At 48.1% G+C, this 19,822-nt stretch overlaps 1 protein-coding gene across 3 annotated transcripts in view; it reads right to left on the reverse strand.

The window, feature by feature from the left end:
* The window catches only part of LOC138750721 (uncharacterized), a 182,260-nt gene that overhangs the window by 2,803 nt on the left and 159,635 nt on the right, over positions 1-19,822 (reverse strand). For all 3 annotated transcript variants that reach the window (XM_069912831.1, XM_069912832.1, XM_069912830.1), the window contains one exon: positions 659-801. In XM_069912831.1, the coding sequence (XP_069768932.1) occupies positions 659-695 (37 nt within the window). In that variant the 5' untranslated portion in view covers positions 696-801. The remainder of the gene's footprint in view (positions 1-658; positions 802-19,822) is intronic.

Here is a 19,822-nt window from a genome sequence, read left to right on the forward strand (position 1 = left end):
ATGAACTGTGTCAAATACTGTGACCCCAGGTTCACAGTGGGGAGAAAGTTTAATGGTGATGTACGGTAAATTGAGATGGATACTGTGACACTAGTTGAATAGAGGGAATGAGTTTAAACAGTGATGAACGATAAACTGTGTCAAATATTGTGACACTGGGTTCACATCCGTCATACGGTTGAACAGTAATGTACGATAAACTGTGTTTGATACTGTGACACCAAGTTCACAATAGGGAGAATGTTAATGGGAATGTAGGTAGATGGAGGCCGATACTGTGACACAGATTTCAGAGTATGGAGTAGATATAACAGTGATGTACAATAAACAGCGGGAGATACCGCATTCACAGTGGGGAGAAGGTTAATGGGGATGGATGGTACATTAAGGGAGATACTGTGGCACCAGGTTCACAGTGGGGAGAAGGTTTAACGTGATGTACGGTAGACTGAGGTAGAGACTATGACACAAGGCTCATTGTATTGTTAATTTCTCTTCATTACAACATCTAATTTATATGCTCCATTTTTCTTGTGGCAACTTCCAAACTTTCCATAAAGTTAAATTCTAATCAGATTTAGTTCATTTAAATAGGTCACCATTAAAAGCCCAAATCATTTGGTCTCTAAAGTACGCCTCACAAAATTAAATTCTTTACTTGGGTTTGGTTGCAACAGCTCTTCAGTTTGCTTCATTATTTTTTCAGTCCCTCGTTTTGTGTTTTCTTTTTTGCCTGTGCAGCTTCACCAAATGGGCATCCAACTCTCTCTTCTCAGCTTGACCCAACGTCTCCTCTGTAAACTTAAGCAAACCAAGGAGACCAAAGTTAAAATTTTCATATTTGCATTTTCAAAAACAAAAATGGTGCTGTGACTTGCAGTTTCACATCTTAATCCCACTTGCTAAACTTGCAAGCAACTGCACCTCATCCTACAGCTGGAAAATTGCAAGAGAACTGCTGGGTTAAAGCAAAGATTCCTCCCAGTCACCTCATTAAAGGCCTCCAAGTTAACAACAGATAGCAACCTGAAAGATAAATACAAAGATCTGTATCAGGAATATTAACGGGCTTTTAAAAAAAATCATTTCCACTATTGAAAGAAAACTCAGGCTTTTGTTGAACAATTCCTGTTGTATTCCTCAAAATGGTTTGAATCTTGATTTCAAGCAGAGTCATTTGGTGAGATTGTTGGTCCAGAACAAACCCTGCCCACACACTCCCTTAAATACCTCCAAAGTCCTGGCTCAGCTCTGCTCCATGCTAAAGCTATCAGAGCTTTTCTGAAGAGATATCAGAATTCAGATGCAGATACGACGAGTCAGAAACACCCTAATACTTCCCTGAACAACACACCTCTCTCTGAAAACCAGCAAGAACCTTCCTGAACTGTAATGTTTTTTTTACCTTTCGAGCACCAAAGCCTGGTGAATTTTACATATGTTAAATTCTGTGCACAGTATAAGAATGGCCTGCAACCAGTGAACTTTGAGGAATGAGAAGTGAGATTGGACTGTGAACCAAAGAACTTTTCTGAACTTACACACACATTACACACACGTGCACTTAGAATTAGAAGGGGGGTAAGTTAAGTAAAGTAATTTAAAGTAGTAAAACAGTCATAAGTTGAAGTGTAATTCCATATTCATATTTAAAGATAATTAAAATCAATGGCGAATCTGTCTGCCTCACAGCAGGAAAAAAGCAATTTTGTGTGATAAGACACTTTTTAATTATATGACAGTAAATAGAGAGAGAGGTTCAAGTTTCAAACTATTACAAACTCCAGTCACCAGAGCTACCTGGATTATACCTCTTCCCACTTTATTTTTTTGCAAGGACACCACATTGTATATTGATATGTTTTTGAAAGAGATTATTGTAGGAGTCGTGGAGGCCACAAACAAACACAAACACTTCACAAAACAGCTCTTATTTAAAATGCAAGAGCTTTGCTGATAGAGAGTCATTCAGGTGCCAAGAGCCTTTGCAAAGACAAAACAAGGAGACTGCTTTGCTGAAGAATTTCAAAAGCAGGTGTAAATGGATTATTGATTTTAAATCAACTGATGAATGGACTCAGAAGTTTGGGTCCAGTGCAGTAATCTGGCTGGTTGCAGTTTGCTGTTCTAAGAAGGTCATGTGCTTTTGCAAGCATAGAGGAGAGACCAAATATGCTTTTTCTAATAGAGAGATGGCAAGCTGAAGACGGTTTGTGAGTTCTCAGTTCAGCCTGTTGAAAAACTTTTAATCCAAACTATAGGAAATGGCTGGCCTGAGTGTTTCACCTGAAATAAGGAAAACAAAAGGAACTCTATGGTGACCTGCAGAAGAGGTGATCATTTGGAAAACCGTGACGGGTTTCATTGACAAGACCCCAAAGTGGCTGATCAGAGGGAATCAGTTTTTGTGTGTCCAATGAGCAAGAAATCCCTCTCTGAAACCAACAAGAGCCTTCCAGGAGGGGTAACCATTCACTTTTAAGCACCAGAGCTTGGTGCAAATTCATAAATGTTGAATTCTTTGCACAGTATAAGAATTGATAGACACCAGTGAACATGGAGTTGTGTCAAAGAACTTTATGCACATTAAATACACCTGCACTGAGAATTAGAACGGGGCAATGTAAGGCTGTTAAGTTAATAGTGATAAGTTAAAGTTTGATCCTGTTTTTTTGTTTAAAGAAAATTAAAAATGACGTTTGTTTAAGTATCTTTTGTCTTGGTGATTTTCTATTGCTGCGAGGTTTTGGGTCCTCTGGGCTTATAAAAGTCCCAAGGAGGTTTTCTACTCCAGAACACCCAAAATGTCTTATTTCTTCAATAAATGCAGATTCCCCCATAAAGCCTGCACCCATATCTCCAATTTTCTTTCTGCCCTTACCCCACCTCCTCTCCGGCAGAACAAGGACAGAATCCTCAGATTTCTCGCTTACCACCCATCAGCTGCCACATCTGACACATTATCCTTGAACACTTCCAACTTCAGCACCATTCTCTAACCTGCTACATCTAACCCACTCCACTCAGATCCTCTTTTCACAGGGGCACGTCTTTCTGTGACTCCCTCAAGAGCACTTCCCTCTCCCTTGACAGCACTTCCCTCTCCACCCACCACCACCTGACGCACTCCCCTTTGGAATTGCAGAAATTTCCAAACTTGTCCCTCCATTTCCTGCCACCTCCATCCAAGGCCACAATCAGACCTTCCAGGTGAGGCACTGTTTCACATGCACCCCATCCAACCTAATCTACTACATTTGGTCGACTCAGTTGACCTCGATATCACCAAGACCAAATACAGACTGGGTAGCCATTTTGCTAAACACCTGTGCTCTGTGGATCTAACCTTGAGCTTCCTGTGGCCTACCATATCATTTCTCAAACCCTTCCAGCAACATGACTGTTGGCCCCATCCTTTGCCAGGCTGAGGGCACACAAACTTAAAGAAAACATATTATATTCCTCCTGGGCAGCCTTAAACTCTATAGCATGAATACGAATGTTTCTAATTTTAACCAATCACTCACCTCTGTCTGATTTCAGTTTCCATCTCTTGATCTACTGCCCATTTGAATAAAATTACTCCTTTAAGGTAGAAGAGTTGACAGTGGTGTTTTCCCCATGTCGCTTGCCATTGAACAACTGGCAAAATTAAGTTGCGCTTGTTGCAAAATGAATGGTGTTATTGTTCAAAATCTCCCTGAGATTGAAAGTATTCTTGGACTGAATAGACATCTGGGCCAAATGGCTATTTAAGGACATTCTGTACCTGATTGTACGCCCTGAAGTACAATGAGTAATTCTCTCCACTAAAGATTGTTACATCTATACAGAACATGTATTAATACACAAAACAATCACACCTCCTTATTGGTCAGGAAGTGCCTAAACCACACAAGGAGACTGAGGAGGTCAAGGCCAACGGCTCTCATCCTGAGATTTTACAGGAGCGCAGTTGAGTCTCCTGTCTGGCTGCATCATTGGATGGTCTAGTAGCTGTAAAGCATCAGACAGGAATGATGCAAAGAGTTGTGAGGATCACTGGGGTCTCCCTTTCTTCTGTAGATGACATTTACTGGAAGTGTTGTTTAAATAGGGCTCAAGGAATTGTAAAAAGACCATTTCCATCCAGTGCACAGCATCTTTAACCACGTCCATCATCAAAATCAGGACTGCCAGGCTGGGGAATAGCTTCTTCCCACAGGCTGTGAGATGGAAGAAAAGTATCCTGTAAGTGGGATAATCATCCCAAATATTTATATATGTAGCGGCTACTTCGATAGGGCTACTAAAGCAACACACCCACACACACACACCAGGTTAGTCAACACAAGACTGCTTTATTCAGACTTTACAGGCTTCTTTGATTTAGTGTGTCCTGGGCTCCATGGGACATCATTATGAGTTTGCTTCTGAACCACAGGACCGCAGATTTAAATGAAGCCGTGTGAGTGTCCCGTGCCATCCGGCAGGAGAATCCACAGATCAACGTGCCGTTCCTCGCCACGAAGCACCACGCGTGGACAGTCAATTAAATGGATGAGTTCCCAACTGTCTGTCTTATATTTTCACTCGCGTGCCAAAGAACCTTACCCGCTCGGCCCACTACACAGCTGCTAAACCACCCAGTTCCCCCCCAGAACCTTCACAGAAACTAAAACATCAGCTGCATGCACCTGAGGTGGACCCCCCTCGCCGTCTGGGCTGGGGGCACTGAAATAGGTGAAGCGGGCTTCACATGGGCAGGCTTGAGTCTACACTAAACAGCTGTGAATGTCCCCTTATGTCCAAAGTATACACAAGCCCATCCTTCTTCACCACATGGAAAGGGCCCTCATACGTTAATTGTAATGGCGCTCCTGGGACCTGTCCGCGCACAAAAACAAAATCAGCGTCCAGGAATGGTGGGGCACATTCTGTTTAGGTGATCCATGCCAGTGGGTAGGAAAAAGTTTGCTGATCATGACTCCATGTCAAAGCTGTGAAGGAAATTCAGGTCAGAGTTGGTTGTGAAATGAATGTCCCATGAAACTGTAAGAACTGTACCATCAACCATCTCTGTGGACAATGCGGACATATCTTCCTTTGAAGAGATGTGCACTCCGAATAGAATCCATGGCAACTCATCGACCTAATTGGGACTGGTGAGTCAGGCCTTAAGTGCGGACTTCAGTTGCCAGTAGAAACGTGCTCAATGATCTGAAGTAATGTGTGTCGGAAAACCAAATCTAGCCATCCGATCGACAGTGAATGCTCTTGCCCTTGACTCAGTGTCACTGGATGGCAACGGGACAGCCTCTGACCAGCGTGTGAAACGTTCTATGACTGTTAGAATGTATTTCAAAATTTGAGATAATGGCAATGATCCAAGCAGGTCCACATGCACGTGTTCCAACCGCCTGTGTACCACCGGGAAATGTTGAAGAGGTGCCTTATTGTGCCGCTGAATTTTGGCAGTCTGGCAGGAGGTACCTGTGCAGACCCATTATGCAACACCCTTTTTTAGTCCATGCCATACATATTTATTTGACATGAGCTTGACAGATGTTCTGATGGACGGATGAGACAAGGTGTGTATCTGGTCAAAAATGTGTTGCCTCCAAGATGCCGGAATCACTGGTCTAATGTAGCCCAAAGACATGTCACAAAGTAAGGTTGGCTGCCCAGTTGTGATGCCACCTGCAGTATGTCCAAGTTAGTCATGGTCGTACTATATGGCTGACCATCGGGGTCCATTGCCTGGACACTGGCTAATTCAGGAATATCAGTCTCATCCTGAATATGATATACAGTCGGTCTGGACAGAATATTCATGACGCCATTGTTTTTACCAGATGTTTTCCAAGTAGATTTAAGGGAATTCTAAATCTCTGCCCTAAGTGCCAATAAGCTGCTGGCAGGTTTGAATAGCATTCTTCAACCCAAGTGGCATCCTAAGAAATTCAAAAAGCCCAGAAGGGGTAATAATTGCCATTTAAGGAATGTAATACTTATGGGCTGGGATAAATGGGGAACAGTGGGGAACAGATGGGGCAAAGTGGGGAACATTGTGAAGAATGGGCAACAGGGTGGAACAGATGTGGTACACCTGTTCCCCACTATTCCCCAGCTGTTCCCCACCAGTTCCCCACTATTCACCACCGTTCCCCATGATTCCCCACTCTTCCCCTCATTTCCCAATCTGTTCCCCACTGTTCCTCCCATTTGTCTCTGTTCCCCACTGTTCTCCATTGTTCCTCAGCGATCCCCACTTTTCCTCATCTCTTCCTTTCATTCCTCAATTTTCACCTCTGTTGCCCACTATACACCACTTTTCCCCACTGTTCCCTCACTGTTCCCCACCGTTCCTAAAAGAAGTCTGTAAAGTCTGAATAAAGCAGTCTTGTGTTGACTAACTTGGTGTGTGTGTGTTTGTGTGTGTATTACTTTAGTAGCTCTACCGAAGTCGCCGCTACGATTGGGGACCCCAAATGCAAGATTCAGGGAAGCTTGAATCTCCAGTTACCATGGACACAAGGACGGCAGCAGCTGTTGCCATCACGGCTGCAGTTAATGTGGTGGAACTTCATTTGCCTCCTTTCTGGACACATCAACCTCGGGTATGGCTTAATCAGGCTGAAACCCAGATTTGTCTTGTGGCATAATGGCAGAGGACATGAAATTCTGCCATGTAATAGGTGCATCGGACACTGCTGCAGCGTCTCAAGTAATAGAATATGTTGCCAATCCCCTGGCAGAAAACCAGTAAACCAGGTTCCGCCAATTTTTCCTGGACTCGCTGGAATTGACTAGACATGAGCACGACTTTTAAATATGGAGGACCTAGGTAACAGGAATCTATCCGATTTAATGAATGAGATGCTCGCATTAGCAGATGGTTATTCTCATTGTTTACTTTTTGAGACTCTATTCCTGTCCAAACTCCCATGTCGTGTCACAATACCAATCATTAACATGGATTTCCACCATCCCCATGACGTAGTGCAGGAGACTGACAGGCTGGATCACACTCCAACGCTAGAGTCTGCTCACGTACAGACTGTTTTCGCAGCAGATCCATATCCCGTGTCCTATGAGCCAACTATATCTTCAGTTCAGTCAAAGAAGGATGAACGTGTTGACAGGCGGTGAGAATGGTGTTTTTACCATGGCTGTTGGTGGAAAAAATGCCCATAAATGTGTCCCGACATGTACCTATTACAGAAAAAAGGCAGGAAACGATAAGGCTGGCTACCATTTATGGCCATGCCAGCTGGCACAAGCACGTCCCATTGTATCTTCCAAGACTGCGCTGGTAAGCACAAGTTTCTTGTAGACACGAGTGCTGAGGTCCGTTTGCTCCCACCAACCTATTTTGAAATAAAACCCACATAAACAACACCACCTGACTCTTCAAACACAAATGGGATGAAAATTCCCTGCTTTGGCACAGGATAGGTCACGATTGGGATAGGAGGTGTGACATTCCATTGGAATTGCCTATTGGCTTCCATTGCACAGCCTATTTTGGGTGCAGATTTTTTAAGGTCCCATGACTTGCCAGTAGATGTGAAGTGGAGGAAATTGGTTCCTGCTACCACTTTTCAAACATACCCTCTGGGATGCAGCAAAGGGAGAGTTTCCCACCTCGGGGTGCATACCTTGAACAAATGTGCACATGCTGCTCTGCTCAACGAATTTCCCTGTACTCTCTCACCTAATTTCAATATCTCCTAAACAGCCCAGGGTGTGTCCCATTACATAGACACTTCAGGCCCACCAAATGACGTCAGGGTTCGTCATCTTCCACCTGATAAACTGCGCAGGCAAGGGCAGAGTGAACTGCAATTGAGGAATTAGGTATCATTCAGCACTCCAACAGTCCTTGGGCATCACTGTTAAACATGGTACCCAAGAAAACAGGTGGATGGAGACCCTGCAGTGATTACTGTAGGATCAATAACTACAGCCGACAGATACCCTATACCTCATATGCAAGATGTCGCTGCCCATCTGCACAATTTCTGTGCTTTCTCCAAGGTAGATCTTGTCATGAGATCAAGTGTGGGGAAAAGTAGGGAATGGTGTGGAACCGTGGTGATCACTGCAGTAAAATGGAGAACACGGGAATATTGGGGAGCAGGGTGGAACAATGAGGAAAGGGGAACAGATGGGAAAGAGTGGGGAACACTGCAGAACAGAGGGGAACAAAAGGGAGCAGGGGAACAGATGGGGAACTGATGGGAATCAGTGGGGAACTGTGGGTAATAGGTGGGATACTGCTAGAAAACAGTTGGGATTGGTGGAGAACAGTGGGGAAAGTTGGGGAAGAGGTGAAGAACAATGGGCTACAGTGCAGAACTGTGGGAAACAGATGTGAAACAGTAGAGAACTGTTCGGGAACAGCTGGAGAACAGAGGGGAACTGATGGGGAACAGTGGGGAACCATGGGGAAACAGGTGGGAAACTGGTAGGAAACAGTTGGGATTGGTGGAGAAGAGTAGGGAACATTTGGGAACAGGTGAAGAACAGTGGGGGAGAGTGATGAACTGTGGAGTAAAGAGGTGGAACAGTAGGGTACAGTGGAAAAATTGGTGAACAGCTGGAAAACAGAGGCGAACTGTGGGGAGCAGGGGAACAGTGTGGAAGAGATGGTGAATGGTGGAGAATGGGGGAAAAGTGGGGAATTGGTGGGAGACAGTTGAGGAACAGTGGTGAACAGGTGTGGAATAGCTGGGGAACAGTGGGAACAGGTTTGGAACAGTAGGAAAACGGTGGGGAACAGTGGGGAAAAGATGAGGGACAGTGGGAAACAGTTTAGAACAGATGGGGAACTGATGTGGAACATTAGTGAACAGTGGATAAATGTGGGGAACTATGGGGAACATGCGTCGAACAGCTGTGGAACTGTGAGCAACTCTGGGAAACTTTGGTGAAAACTGGGGAACTGTTGAGGACAGTGGGGAGCAGTGGGGAACAGATGGTGAACATTGGAGAACTGCGGGAAACAGTGTGGAAATTTAGGTCACAGATGGGAAAAAGAGGAGCATCTGATGGGCAACAATGGGAAACATGGGGTGCAGTGGGTAACAGTTGGGATCTGTGGGGAACAGTCGGGAACAGTGAGGAACAATAGGGAAAAGTGGGAGAAATGGGGAACAGTTGGGAACAGAGGGGAAAAGTAAAGCACAGAGGGGAACAGTGGTGAACAGAGTGGAAGAGTAGGGAACAGTTTAGAATAGATGGAGAGAAGTGGGGAACAGTGAGGAACTGTGGGAGATAGTGGGAAAGAGGGGAAGAATGAGTAACAGTTGGGTATACAGGGTAATGGGGAGAGCAGTGGGGAACAGAATGCGAACATTGGAGAATGTGGGGAACAGTGGTCAAAAGTGTGTGTCAGATGGAGAACTGTGAAGAACAGTGGGAAACACGGGGCACAATTAGGGAACAGTGGTGTATAGTGGGCAACAGTGGGAAAATTGAGGTACAGAAGGAAGAGATGGGGAAAAGTAGGGATCACTGAGGAACAGTGGAGAACAGTGGAACAGAGACAAATAGGGGGGAGCAATGGGGAACAGATATTGAATTGTGGAGAATGTGGGAACAGTGGGGAACAGATTGGGAAATGAGGGGAAAAGTGGGGAACCATGTGGAACAGTGGTGAAAAGTGGGGAAGTGGTGGGAAACAGCTGGATAACAGTGGGGAACAGATGGGGAACTGATGGGGAACAGTGGGGAACCATGGGAACTGGTGGGAAACTGAGGGGTCAAAGGGAAGAATGAGTAACAGTGGGTAATAGATAGCGAACTGTGGAGAACGGGAGAACAGTGGAGAAAAGTGGGTAACTGATGGGTAATGAGGGGAACAGTGTGAAAATTGGGGAATAGGAGGAACAGTGGGGAACAGATGGGGGACTGATGGGGAATATAGGGGAATAGTGGGGAACAGTCAGTAATGGTGGTGAACAGATGTGGAACAGAGACAAAAATGGGAAACAGTGGGGAAAAGTGAGGAACTAAAGGGAACAGTTGGGATCAGTAGGGAACAGGTGGGGAACCAAAGGGAGCAGGGGGAACAGATTGGAAAAAGTGGGGAATCGTGGGGCACACTGCAGAACAGAGGTGAACCAAAGGAAGAAGGGGGAACGGATTGGAAAAAGTGGGGAACAGTGTGGAAAAATGCAGAACAGAGGGCAACCAGAGGTAGCAGGGGAAACAGATTGGAAAAAGTGGGGAACCGTGGGGAACACTGCAGAACAGAGGGGCACCAAAGGGAGCAGAGGGAACGCATTGGAAAACTGGGGAACCGTGGGGAACACTGCACGACAGAGGGGAACCAAAGGAAGCAGGGGGAACGGATTGTAAAACGTTGGGCCGATGGGGAACACTGTAGGACAGAGGGGAATCAAAGGGAGCAGGGGGAACTGATTGGAAAAAGTGGGGAACTGTGGGGAACACTGCAGAACAGAGGGCAAACAAACGGAGCAGGGGGAATGGATTGCAAAAAGTTGGGAACCGTGGAGGACAATGCAGGACAGAGGTGAAACAACCAGAGCAGGGGGAATGGATTGCAAAAAGTTGGTAAGCGTGGAGGACACTGCAGAACAGAGGGGAACCAAAGGGAGCAGGGCGAACAGATTGTAAAAAAGTGGGGAACCGTGGGGAAAGCTGCAGAACAGTATGAAAACAAAGCAAGCCGGGGGTATGGTTTGGAAAATGTGGGGAACCGTGGGGAAAACTGCAGAACAGAGGGAAACCAAAGTGATCAGAGGGAACAGATTGGAAAATGTGAGGAACCGTGGGGAACACTGCAGAACAGAGGGGCACCAAAGGGAGCAGAGGGAATGCATTGGAAAAAGTGGGGAACAGTGGGGAACACTGCACGACAGAGGGGAAACAAAGGAAGCAGGGGGAACTGAATGTAAAAAGTTGTGCCGATGGGGAACACTGTAGGACAGAGGGGAATCAATGGGAGCAGGGGGAACTGATTGGAAAAAGTGGGGAACTGTGGGGAACAATGCAGAACAGAGGGCAAACAAACGGAGCAGGAGGAATGGATTGCAAAATGTTGGGAACCGTGGAAGACAATGCAGGACAGAGGGGAAACAAACAGAGCAGGGGGAATGGATTGCAAAAAGTTGGGAACCGTGGAGGACAATGCTGGACAGAGGGGAAACAAACAGAGCAGGGGGAATAGATTGCAAAAAGTTGGTAAGCGTGCAGGACACTGCAGATAGAGGGGATCCAAAGGGAGCAGGACGAACAGATTGTAAAAAAGTGGGGAACCGTGGGGAACGCGCCAGAACAGTATGAAAACAATGCGAGCCGGGGGAATGGTTTGGAAAATGTGGGGAAACGTGTGGAAAATTACAGAACAGAGTGGAGCCAAAGGAGCAGGGGGAACAGATTGGAAAAAGTTGGGAACCGTGGGGAACACTGCAGAACAGAGGGGAACCAAACGGAGCAGGGGGAACGGATTGCAAAAAGATGATAAATGTGGAGAACACGGCAGGACAGAGGGGAACCAAAGGGAACAAGGAGAACAGGTTGGAAAAATTGTGGTGCCATGGGTAACACTTCAATGCAGAGGGGAACCATAGGGATCCCGGGGTACAGGATGGAAAAAATTTGGAGAATCGTGGGGAACACTGTAGAATAGAGGGGAACCAAAGGGAGCAGGGGGAACGGATTGGAAAAAGTGGGGAAGCGTCGGGAACACTGCAGAACAGAGGATAACCAAAGGGAGCAGGGGGAACGGATTGGAAAAAGTGGGGAACCGATTGGAAAAAGAAGGGAACCGTGTGGAAAAATACAGAAAGGTGGGGAACCAAAGGGAGCAGGGGGAACGAATTGGAAATGGTGGAGAACTGTGGGGAACACTGCAGAACAGAGGGGAACCAAAGGGAGCAGAGGGAACGGATTGGAAAATGTGGGGAACAGTGTGGAAAAATGCAGAACAGAGGGCAACCAGAGGTAGCAGGGGAAACAGATTGGAAAAAGTGGGGAACCGTGAGGAACACTGCAGAACAGAGTGGAGCCAAAGGAGCAGGGGGAACAGATTGGAAAAAGTGGGGAACAGTGTGGAAAAATGCAGAACAGAGGGCAACCAGAGGTAGCAGGGGAAAGAGATTGGAAAAAGTGGGGAACCGTGGGGAACACTGCACGACAGAGGGGAACCAAAGGAAGCAGGGGGAACGGATTGTAAAACGTTGGGCCGATGGGGAACACTGTAGGACAGAGGGGAATCAAAGGGAGCAGGGGGAACTGATTGGAAAAAGTGGGGAACTGTGGGGAACACTGCAGAACAGAGGGCAAACAAACGGAGCAGGGGGAATGGATTGCAAAAAGTTGGGAACCGTGGAGGACAATGCAGGACAGAGGTGAAACAACCAGAGCAGGGGGAATGGATTGCAAAAAGTTGGTAAGCGTGGAGGACACTGCAGAACAGAGGGGAACCAAAGGGAGCAGGGCGAACAGATTGTAAAAAAGTGGGGAACCGTGGGGAAAGCTGCAGAACAGTATGAAAACAAAGCAAGCCGGGGGTATGGTTTGGAAAATGTGGGGAACCGTGGGGAAAACTGCAGAACAGAGGGAAACCAAAGTGATCAGAGGGAACAGATTGGAAAATGTGAGGAACCGTGGGGAACACTGCAGAACAGAGGGGCACCAAAGGGAGCAGAGGGAATGCATTGGAAAAAGTGGGGAACAGTGGGGAACACTGCACGACAGAGGGGAAACAAAGGAAGCAGGGGGAACTGAATGTAAAAAGTTGTGCCGATGGGGAACACTGTAGGACAGAGGGGAATCAATGGGAGCAGGGGGAACTGATTGGAAAAAGTGGGGAACTGTGGGGAACAATGCAGAACAGAGGGCAAACAAACGGAGCAGGAGGAATGGATTGCAAAATGTTGGGAACCGTGGAAGACAATGCAGGACAGAGGGGAAACAAACAGAGCAGGGGGAATGGATTGCAAAAAGTTGGGAACCGTGGAGGACAATGCTGGACAGAGGGGAAACAAACAGAGCAGGGGGAATAGATTGCAAAAAGTTGGTAAGCGTGCAGGACACTGCAGATAGAGGGGATCCAAAGGGAGCAGGACGAACAGATTGTAAAAAAGTGGGGAACCGTGGGGAACGCGCCAGAACAGTATGAAAACAATGCGAGCCGGGGGAATGGTTTGGAAAATGTGGGGAAACGTGTGGAAAATTACAGAACAGAGTGGAGCCAAAGGAGCAGGGGGAACAGATTGGAAAAAGTTGGGAACCGTGGGGAACACTGCAGAACAGAGGGGAACCAAACGGAGCAGGGGGAACGGATTGCAAAAAGATGATAACTGTGGAGAACACGGCAGGACAGAGGGGAACCAAAGGGAACAAGGAGAACAGGTTGGAAAAAGTGTGGTGCCATGGGTAGCACTTCAATGCAGAGGGGAACCATAGGGATCCGGGGGTACAGGATGGAAAAAATTTGGAGAATCGTGGGGAACACTGTAGAATAGAGGGGAACCAAAGGGAGCAGGGGGAACGGATTGGAAAAAGTGGGGAAGCGTCGGGAACACTGCAGAACAGAGGATAACCAAAGGGAGCAGGGGGAACGGATTGGAAAAAGTGGGGAACCGATTGGAAAAAGAAGGGAACCGTGTGGAAAAATACAGAAAGGTGGGGAACCAAAGGGAGCAGGGGGAACGAATTGGAAATGGTGGAGAACTGTGGGGAACACTGCAGAACAGAGGGGAACCAAAGGGAGCAGAGGGAACGGATTGGAAAATGTGGGGAACAGTGTTGAAAAATGCAGAACACAGGGCAACCAGAGGTAGCAGGGGAAACAGATTGGAAAAAGTGGGGAACCGTGAGGAACACTGCAGAACAGAGTGGAGCCAAAGGAGCAGGGGGAACAGATTGGAAAAAGTGGGGAACCGTGCGGAACACTGCAGAACAGAGGGGAACCAAACGGAGCAGGGGGAACGGTTTGCAAAAAGTTGATAACTGTGGAGAACACGGCAGGACAGAGGGGAACCAAAGAGAACAAGGGGAACAGGTTGGAAAAAGTGTGGTGCCATGGATAACACTTCTATGCAGAGGGGAACAATAGGGATCCAGGGGCACAGGATGGAAAAAAATGTGGAGAATCGTGAGGAACACTGTAGAATAGAGGGGAACCAAAGGGAGCAGGGGGAACGGATTGGAAAAAGTGGGGAAGCGTCGGAAACACTGCAGAACAGAGGAGAACCAAAGGGAGCAGGGGGAACAGATTGCAAAATGTGGGGAACAGTGTGGAAAAATACAGAAAGGTAGGTAACCAAAGGGAGCAGGGGGAACGAATTGGAAATGGTGGAGAACTGTGGGGAACACTGCAGAACAGAGGGGAACCAAAGGGAGCAGAGGGAACGGATTGGAAAATGTGGGGAACAGTGTGGAAAAATGCAGAACAGAGGGCAAACAGAGGTAGCAGGGGAAACAGATTGGAAAAAGTGGGGAACCGTGAGGAACACTGCAGAACAGAGGGGCACCAAAGGGAGCAGGAGGTACAGGTTGGAAAAAGTGGGGAACCGTGGGGAACACTGCACGACAGAGGGGAACCAAAGGAAGCAGGGGAAACGGATTGTAAAAAGTTTGGCCGATGGGGAACACTGTAGGACAAAGGGGAATCAAAGGGAGCAGGGGGAACTGATTGGAAAAAGTGGGGAACTGTTGGGAACACTGCAGAACAGAGGGCAAACAAACGGAGCAGGTGGAATAGATTGCAAAAAGTTGGTAAGCGTGGAGGACACTGCAGAACAGAGGGGAACCAAAGGGAGAAGGCGAACAGATTGTAAAAAAGTGGGGAACCGTGGGGAATGGATAGTATGAAAACAAAGCAAGCCGGGGGAATGGTTTGGAAAATGTGGGGAACCGTGGGGAAAACTGCAGAACAGAGTGGAGACAAAGGAGCAGGGGGAACAGATTGGAAAAAGTGGGGAACCGTGGGGAACACTGCAGAACAGAGCAGAACCAAAGGGAGCAGGGGCAACGGATTGCAAAAAGTTGGGAACCGTGGAGAACACGGAAGGACAGAGGGGAACGAAAGGGAACAAGGGGAACAGGTTGGAAAAAGTGGTGTCCCATGGGTAACACTGCAAGGCAGAGGGGAACCAAAGGAAGCAGGGGGAACGGATTGTAAAAAGTTGCACCGATGGGGAGCACTGTAGGAGAGAGGGGAATCAAAGGGAGCAGGGGGAACGGATTGGAAAAAGTGGGGAAGCGTCGGGAACACTGCAGAACAGAGGAGAACCAAAGGGAGCAGGGGGAACAGATTGAAAAAAGTGGGGAACCGATTGGAAAAAGAAGGGAACCGTGTGGAAAAATACAGAAAGGTGGGGAACCAAAGGGAGCAGGGGGAACGAATTGGAAATGGTGGAGAACTGTGGGGAACACTGCAGAACAGAGGGGAACCAAAGGGAGCAGAGGGAACGGATTGGAAAATGTGGGGAACCGTGGGGAACACTGCAGAACAGAGGTGAACCAAAGGAAGCAGGGGGAACGGATTGGAAAAAGTGGGGAACAGTGTGGAAAAATGCAGAACAGAGGGCAACCAGAGGTAGCAGGGGAAACAGATTGGAAAAAGTGGGGAACCGTGGGGAACACTGCAGAACAGAGGGGCACCAAAGGGAGCAGGGGGAACGGTTTGCAAAAAGTTGATAACTGTGGAGAACACGGCAGGACAGAGGGGAACCAAAGAGAACAAGGGGAACAGGTTGGAAAAAGTGTGGTGCCATGGGTAACACTTCTATGCAGAGGGGAACCATAGGGATCCAGGGGTAAAGGATGGAAAAAAATGTGGAGAATCGTGAGGAACACTGTAGAATAGAGGGGAACCAAAGGGAGCAGGGGGAACGGATTGGAAAAAGTGGGGAAGCGTCGGAAACACTGCAGAACAGAGGAGAACCAAAGGGAGCAGGGGGAACAGATTGTAAAATGTGGGGAACAGTGTGGAAAAATACAGAAAGGTGGGTAACCAAAGGGAGCAGGGGGAACGAATTGGAAATGGTGGAGAACTGTGGGGAACACTGCAGAAGAGAGGGGAACCAAAGGGAGCAGAGGGAACGGATTGGAAAATGTGGGGAACAGTGTGGAAAAATGCAGAACAGAGGGCAAACAGAGGTAGCAGGGGAAACAGATTGGAAAAAGTGGGGAACCATGAGGAACACTGCAGAACAGAGGGGCACCAAAGGGAGCAGGAGGTACAGGTTGGAAAAAGTGGGGAACCGTGGGGAACACTGCACGACAGAGGGGAACCAAAGGAAGCAGGGGAAACGGATTGTAAAAAGTTTGGCCGATGGGGAACACTGTAGGACAAAGGGGAATCAAAGGGAGCAGGGGGAACTGATTGGAAAAAGTGGGGAACTGTTGGGAACACTGCAGAACAGAGGGCAAACAAACGGAGCAGGTGGAATGGATTGCAAAAAGTTGGTAAGCGTGGAGGACACTGCAGAACAGAGGGGAACCAAAGGGAGAAGGCGAACAGATTGTAAAAAAGTGGGGAACCGTGGGGAATGCTGCAGAATAGTATGAAAACAAAGCAAGCCGGGGGAATGGTTTGGAAAATGTGGGGAACCGTGGGGAAAACTGCAGAACAGAGTGGAGACAAAGGAGCAGGGGGAACAGATTGGAAAAAGTGGGGAACCGTGGGGAACACTGCAGAACAGAGCAGAACCAAAGGGAGCAGGGGCAACGGATTGCAAAATGTTGGGAACCGTGGAGAACACGGAAGGACAGAGAGGAACGAAAGGGAACAAGGGGAACAGGTTGGAAAAAGTGGTGTCCCATGGGTAACACTGCAAGGCAGAGGGGAACCAAAGGAAGCAGGGGGAACGGATTGTAAAAAGTTGCACCGATGGGGAGCACTGTAGGAGAGAGGGGAATCAAAGGGAGCAGGGGGAACGGATTGGAAAAAGTGGGGAAGCGTCGGGAACACTGCAGAACAGAGGAGAACCAAAGGGAGCAGGGGGAACAGATTGGAAAAAGTGGGGAACCGATTGGAAAAAGAAGGGAACCGTGTGGAAAAATACAGAAAGGTGGGGAACCAAAGGGAGCAGGGGGAACGAATTGGAAATGGTGGAGAACTGTGGGGAACACTGCAGAACAGAGGGGAACCAAAGGGAGCAGAGGGAACGGATTGGAAAATGTGGGGAACCGTGGGGAACACTGCAGAACAGAGGTGAACCAAAGGAAGCAGGGGGAACGGATTGGAAAAACTGGGGAACAGTGTGGAAAAATGCAGAACAGAGGGCAACCAGAGGTAGCAGGGGAAACAGATTGGAAAAAGTGGGGAACCGTGGGGAACACTGCAGAACAGAGGGGCACCAAAGGGAGCAGAGGGAACGCAATGGAAAACTGGGGAACTGTGGGGAACACTGCACGACAGAGGGGAACCAAAGGAAGCAGGGGGAACGAATTGTAAAACGTTGGGCCGATGGGGAACACTGTAGGACAGAGGGGAATCAAAGGGAGCAGGGGGAACTGATTGGAAAAAGTGGGGAACTGTGGGGAACACTGCAGAACAGAGGGCAAAAAAACGGAGCAGGGGGAATGGATTGCAAAAAGTTGGGAACCGTGGAGGACAATGCAGGACAGAGGGGAAACAAACAGAGCAGGGGGAATGGATTGCAAAAAGTTGGTAAGCGTGGAGGACACTGCAGAACAGAGGGGAACCAAAGGGAGCAGGGCGAACAGATTGTAAAAAAGTGGGGAACCGTGGGGAACGCTGCAAAACAGTATGAAAACAAAGCAAGCCGGGGGAATGGTTTGGAAAATGTGGGGAACCGTGGGGAAAACTGCAGAACAGAGGGGAAACAAATGGATCAGTGGGAACAGATTGGAAAAAGTGGGGAACCGTTGTGAACACTGCAGAACAGAGGGGCACCAAAGGGAGCAGATGGAATGCATTGGAAAAAGTGGGGAACCGTGGGGAACACTGCATGACAGAGGGGAACCAAAGGAAGCAGGGGGAACGGATTGTAAAAAGTTGCACCGATGGGGAGCACTGTAGGAGAGAGGGGAATCAAAGGTAGCAGGGGAAACAGATTGGAAAAAGTGGGGAACCGTGGGGAACACTGCAGAACAGAGGGGCACCAAAGGGAGCAGGGCTAACTTATCGGAAAAAGTGGGGAACTGTGGGGAACACTGCAGAACAGAGGGCAAACAAACGGAGCAGTAGGAATGGATTGCAAATTGTTGGGAACCGTGGAAGACAATGCAGGACAGAGGGGAAACAAACAGATCAGGGGGAATGGATTGCAAAAAGTTGGGAACCGTGGAGGACAATGCAGGATAGAGGGGAAACAAACAGAGCAAGGGGAATGGATTTTAAAAAGTTGGTAAGCGTGGAGGACACTGCAGATAGAGGGGATCCAAAGGGAGGAGGACGAACAGATTGTAAAAAAGTGGGGAACCGTGGGGAACGCTCCGGAACAGTATGAAAACAATGCGAGCCGGGGGAATGGTTTGGAAAATGTGGGGAAACGTGTGGAAAATTGCAGAACAGAGTGGAGCCAAAGGAGCAGGGGGAATAGATTGGAAAAAGTTGGGAACCGTGGGGAACACTGCAGAACAGAGGGGAACCAAACGGAGCAGGGCGAACGGATTGCAAAAAGATGATAACTGTGGAGAACACGTCAGGACAGAGGGGAACCAAAGGGAAAAAGGGGAACAGGTTGGAAAAAGTGTGGTGCCATGGGTAACATAGGGATCCGGGGATACAGGATCGAAAAAAATGTGGAGAATCGTGGGGAACACTGTAGAATAGAGGGGAACCAAAGGGAGCAGGGGGAACGGATTGGAAAAAGTGGGGAAGCGTCGGGAACACTGCAGAACAGAGGAGAACCAAAGGGAGCAGGGGGAACGGATTGGAAAAAGTGGGGAACCGATTGGAAAAAGTAGTGAACCGTGTGGAAAAATACAGAAAGGTGGGGAACCAAAGGGAGCAGGGGGAACGAATTGGAAATGGTGGAGAACTGTGGGGAACACTGCAGAACAGAGGGGAACCAAAGGGAGCAGAGGGAACGGATTGGAAAATGTGGGGAACAGTGTGGAAAAATGCAGAACAGAGGGCAACCAAAGGTAGCAGGGGAAACAGATTGGAAAAAGTGGGGAACCGTGAGGAATACTGCAGAACAGAGGGGCACCAAAGGGATTAGAGGGAACGCATTGGAAAACTGGGGAACCGTGGGGAACACTGCACGACAGAGGGGAACCAAAGGAAGCAGGGTAAACGGATTGTAAAAGGTTTGGACGATGGGGAACACTGTAGGACAAAGGGGAATCAAAGGGAGCAGGGGGAACTGATTGGAAAAAGTGGGGAACTGTGGGGAACACTGCAGAACAGAGGGCAAACAAACGGAGCAGGGGGAATGGATTGCAAAAAGTTGGTAAGCGTGGAGGACACTGCAGAACAGAGGGGAACCAAAGGGAGCAGGGCGAACAGATTGTAAAAAAGTGGGGAACCGTGGGGAATGCTGCAGAACAGTATGAAAACAAAGCAAGCCGGGGGAATGGTTTGGAAAATGTGGGGAACCGTGGGGAACACTGCAGAACAGAGGGCAAACAAACGGAGCAGGGGGAATGGATTGCAAAAAGTTGGTAAGCGTGGAGGACACTGCAGAGCAGAGTGGAGCCAAAAGAGCAGGGGGAACAGAATGGAAAAAGGGGGAACCGTGGGGAACACTGCAAACAGAGGGGAACCAAACGGAGCAGGGGCAACGGATTGCAAAAAGTTGGGAACCATGGAGAACACGGAAGGACAGAGGGGAACCAAAGGGAACAAGGGGAACAGGTTGGAAAAAGTGGTGTCCCATGGGTAACACTG

Source organism: Narcine bancroftii, unplaced genomic scaffold (assembly GCF_036971445.1).
Source record: "Narcine bancroftii isolate sNarBan1 unplaced genomic scaffold, sNarBan1.hap1 Scaffold_241, whole genome shotgun sequence".
Lineage (NCBI taxonomy): Eukaryota > Metazoa > Chordata > Chondrichthyes > Torpediniformes > Narcinidae > Narcine > Narcine bancroftii.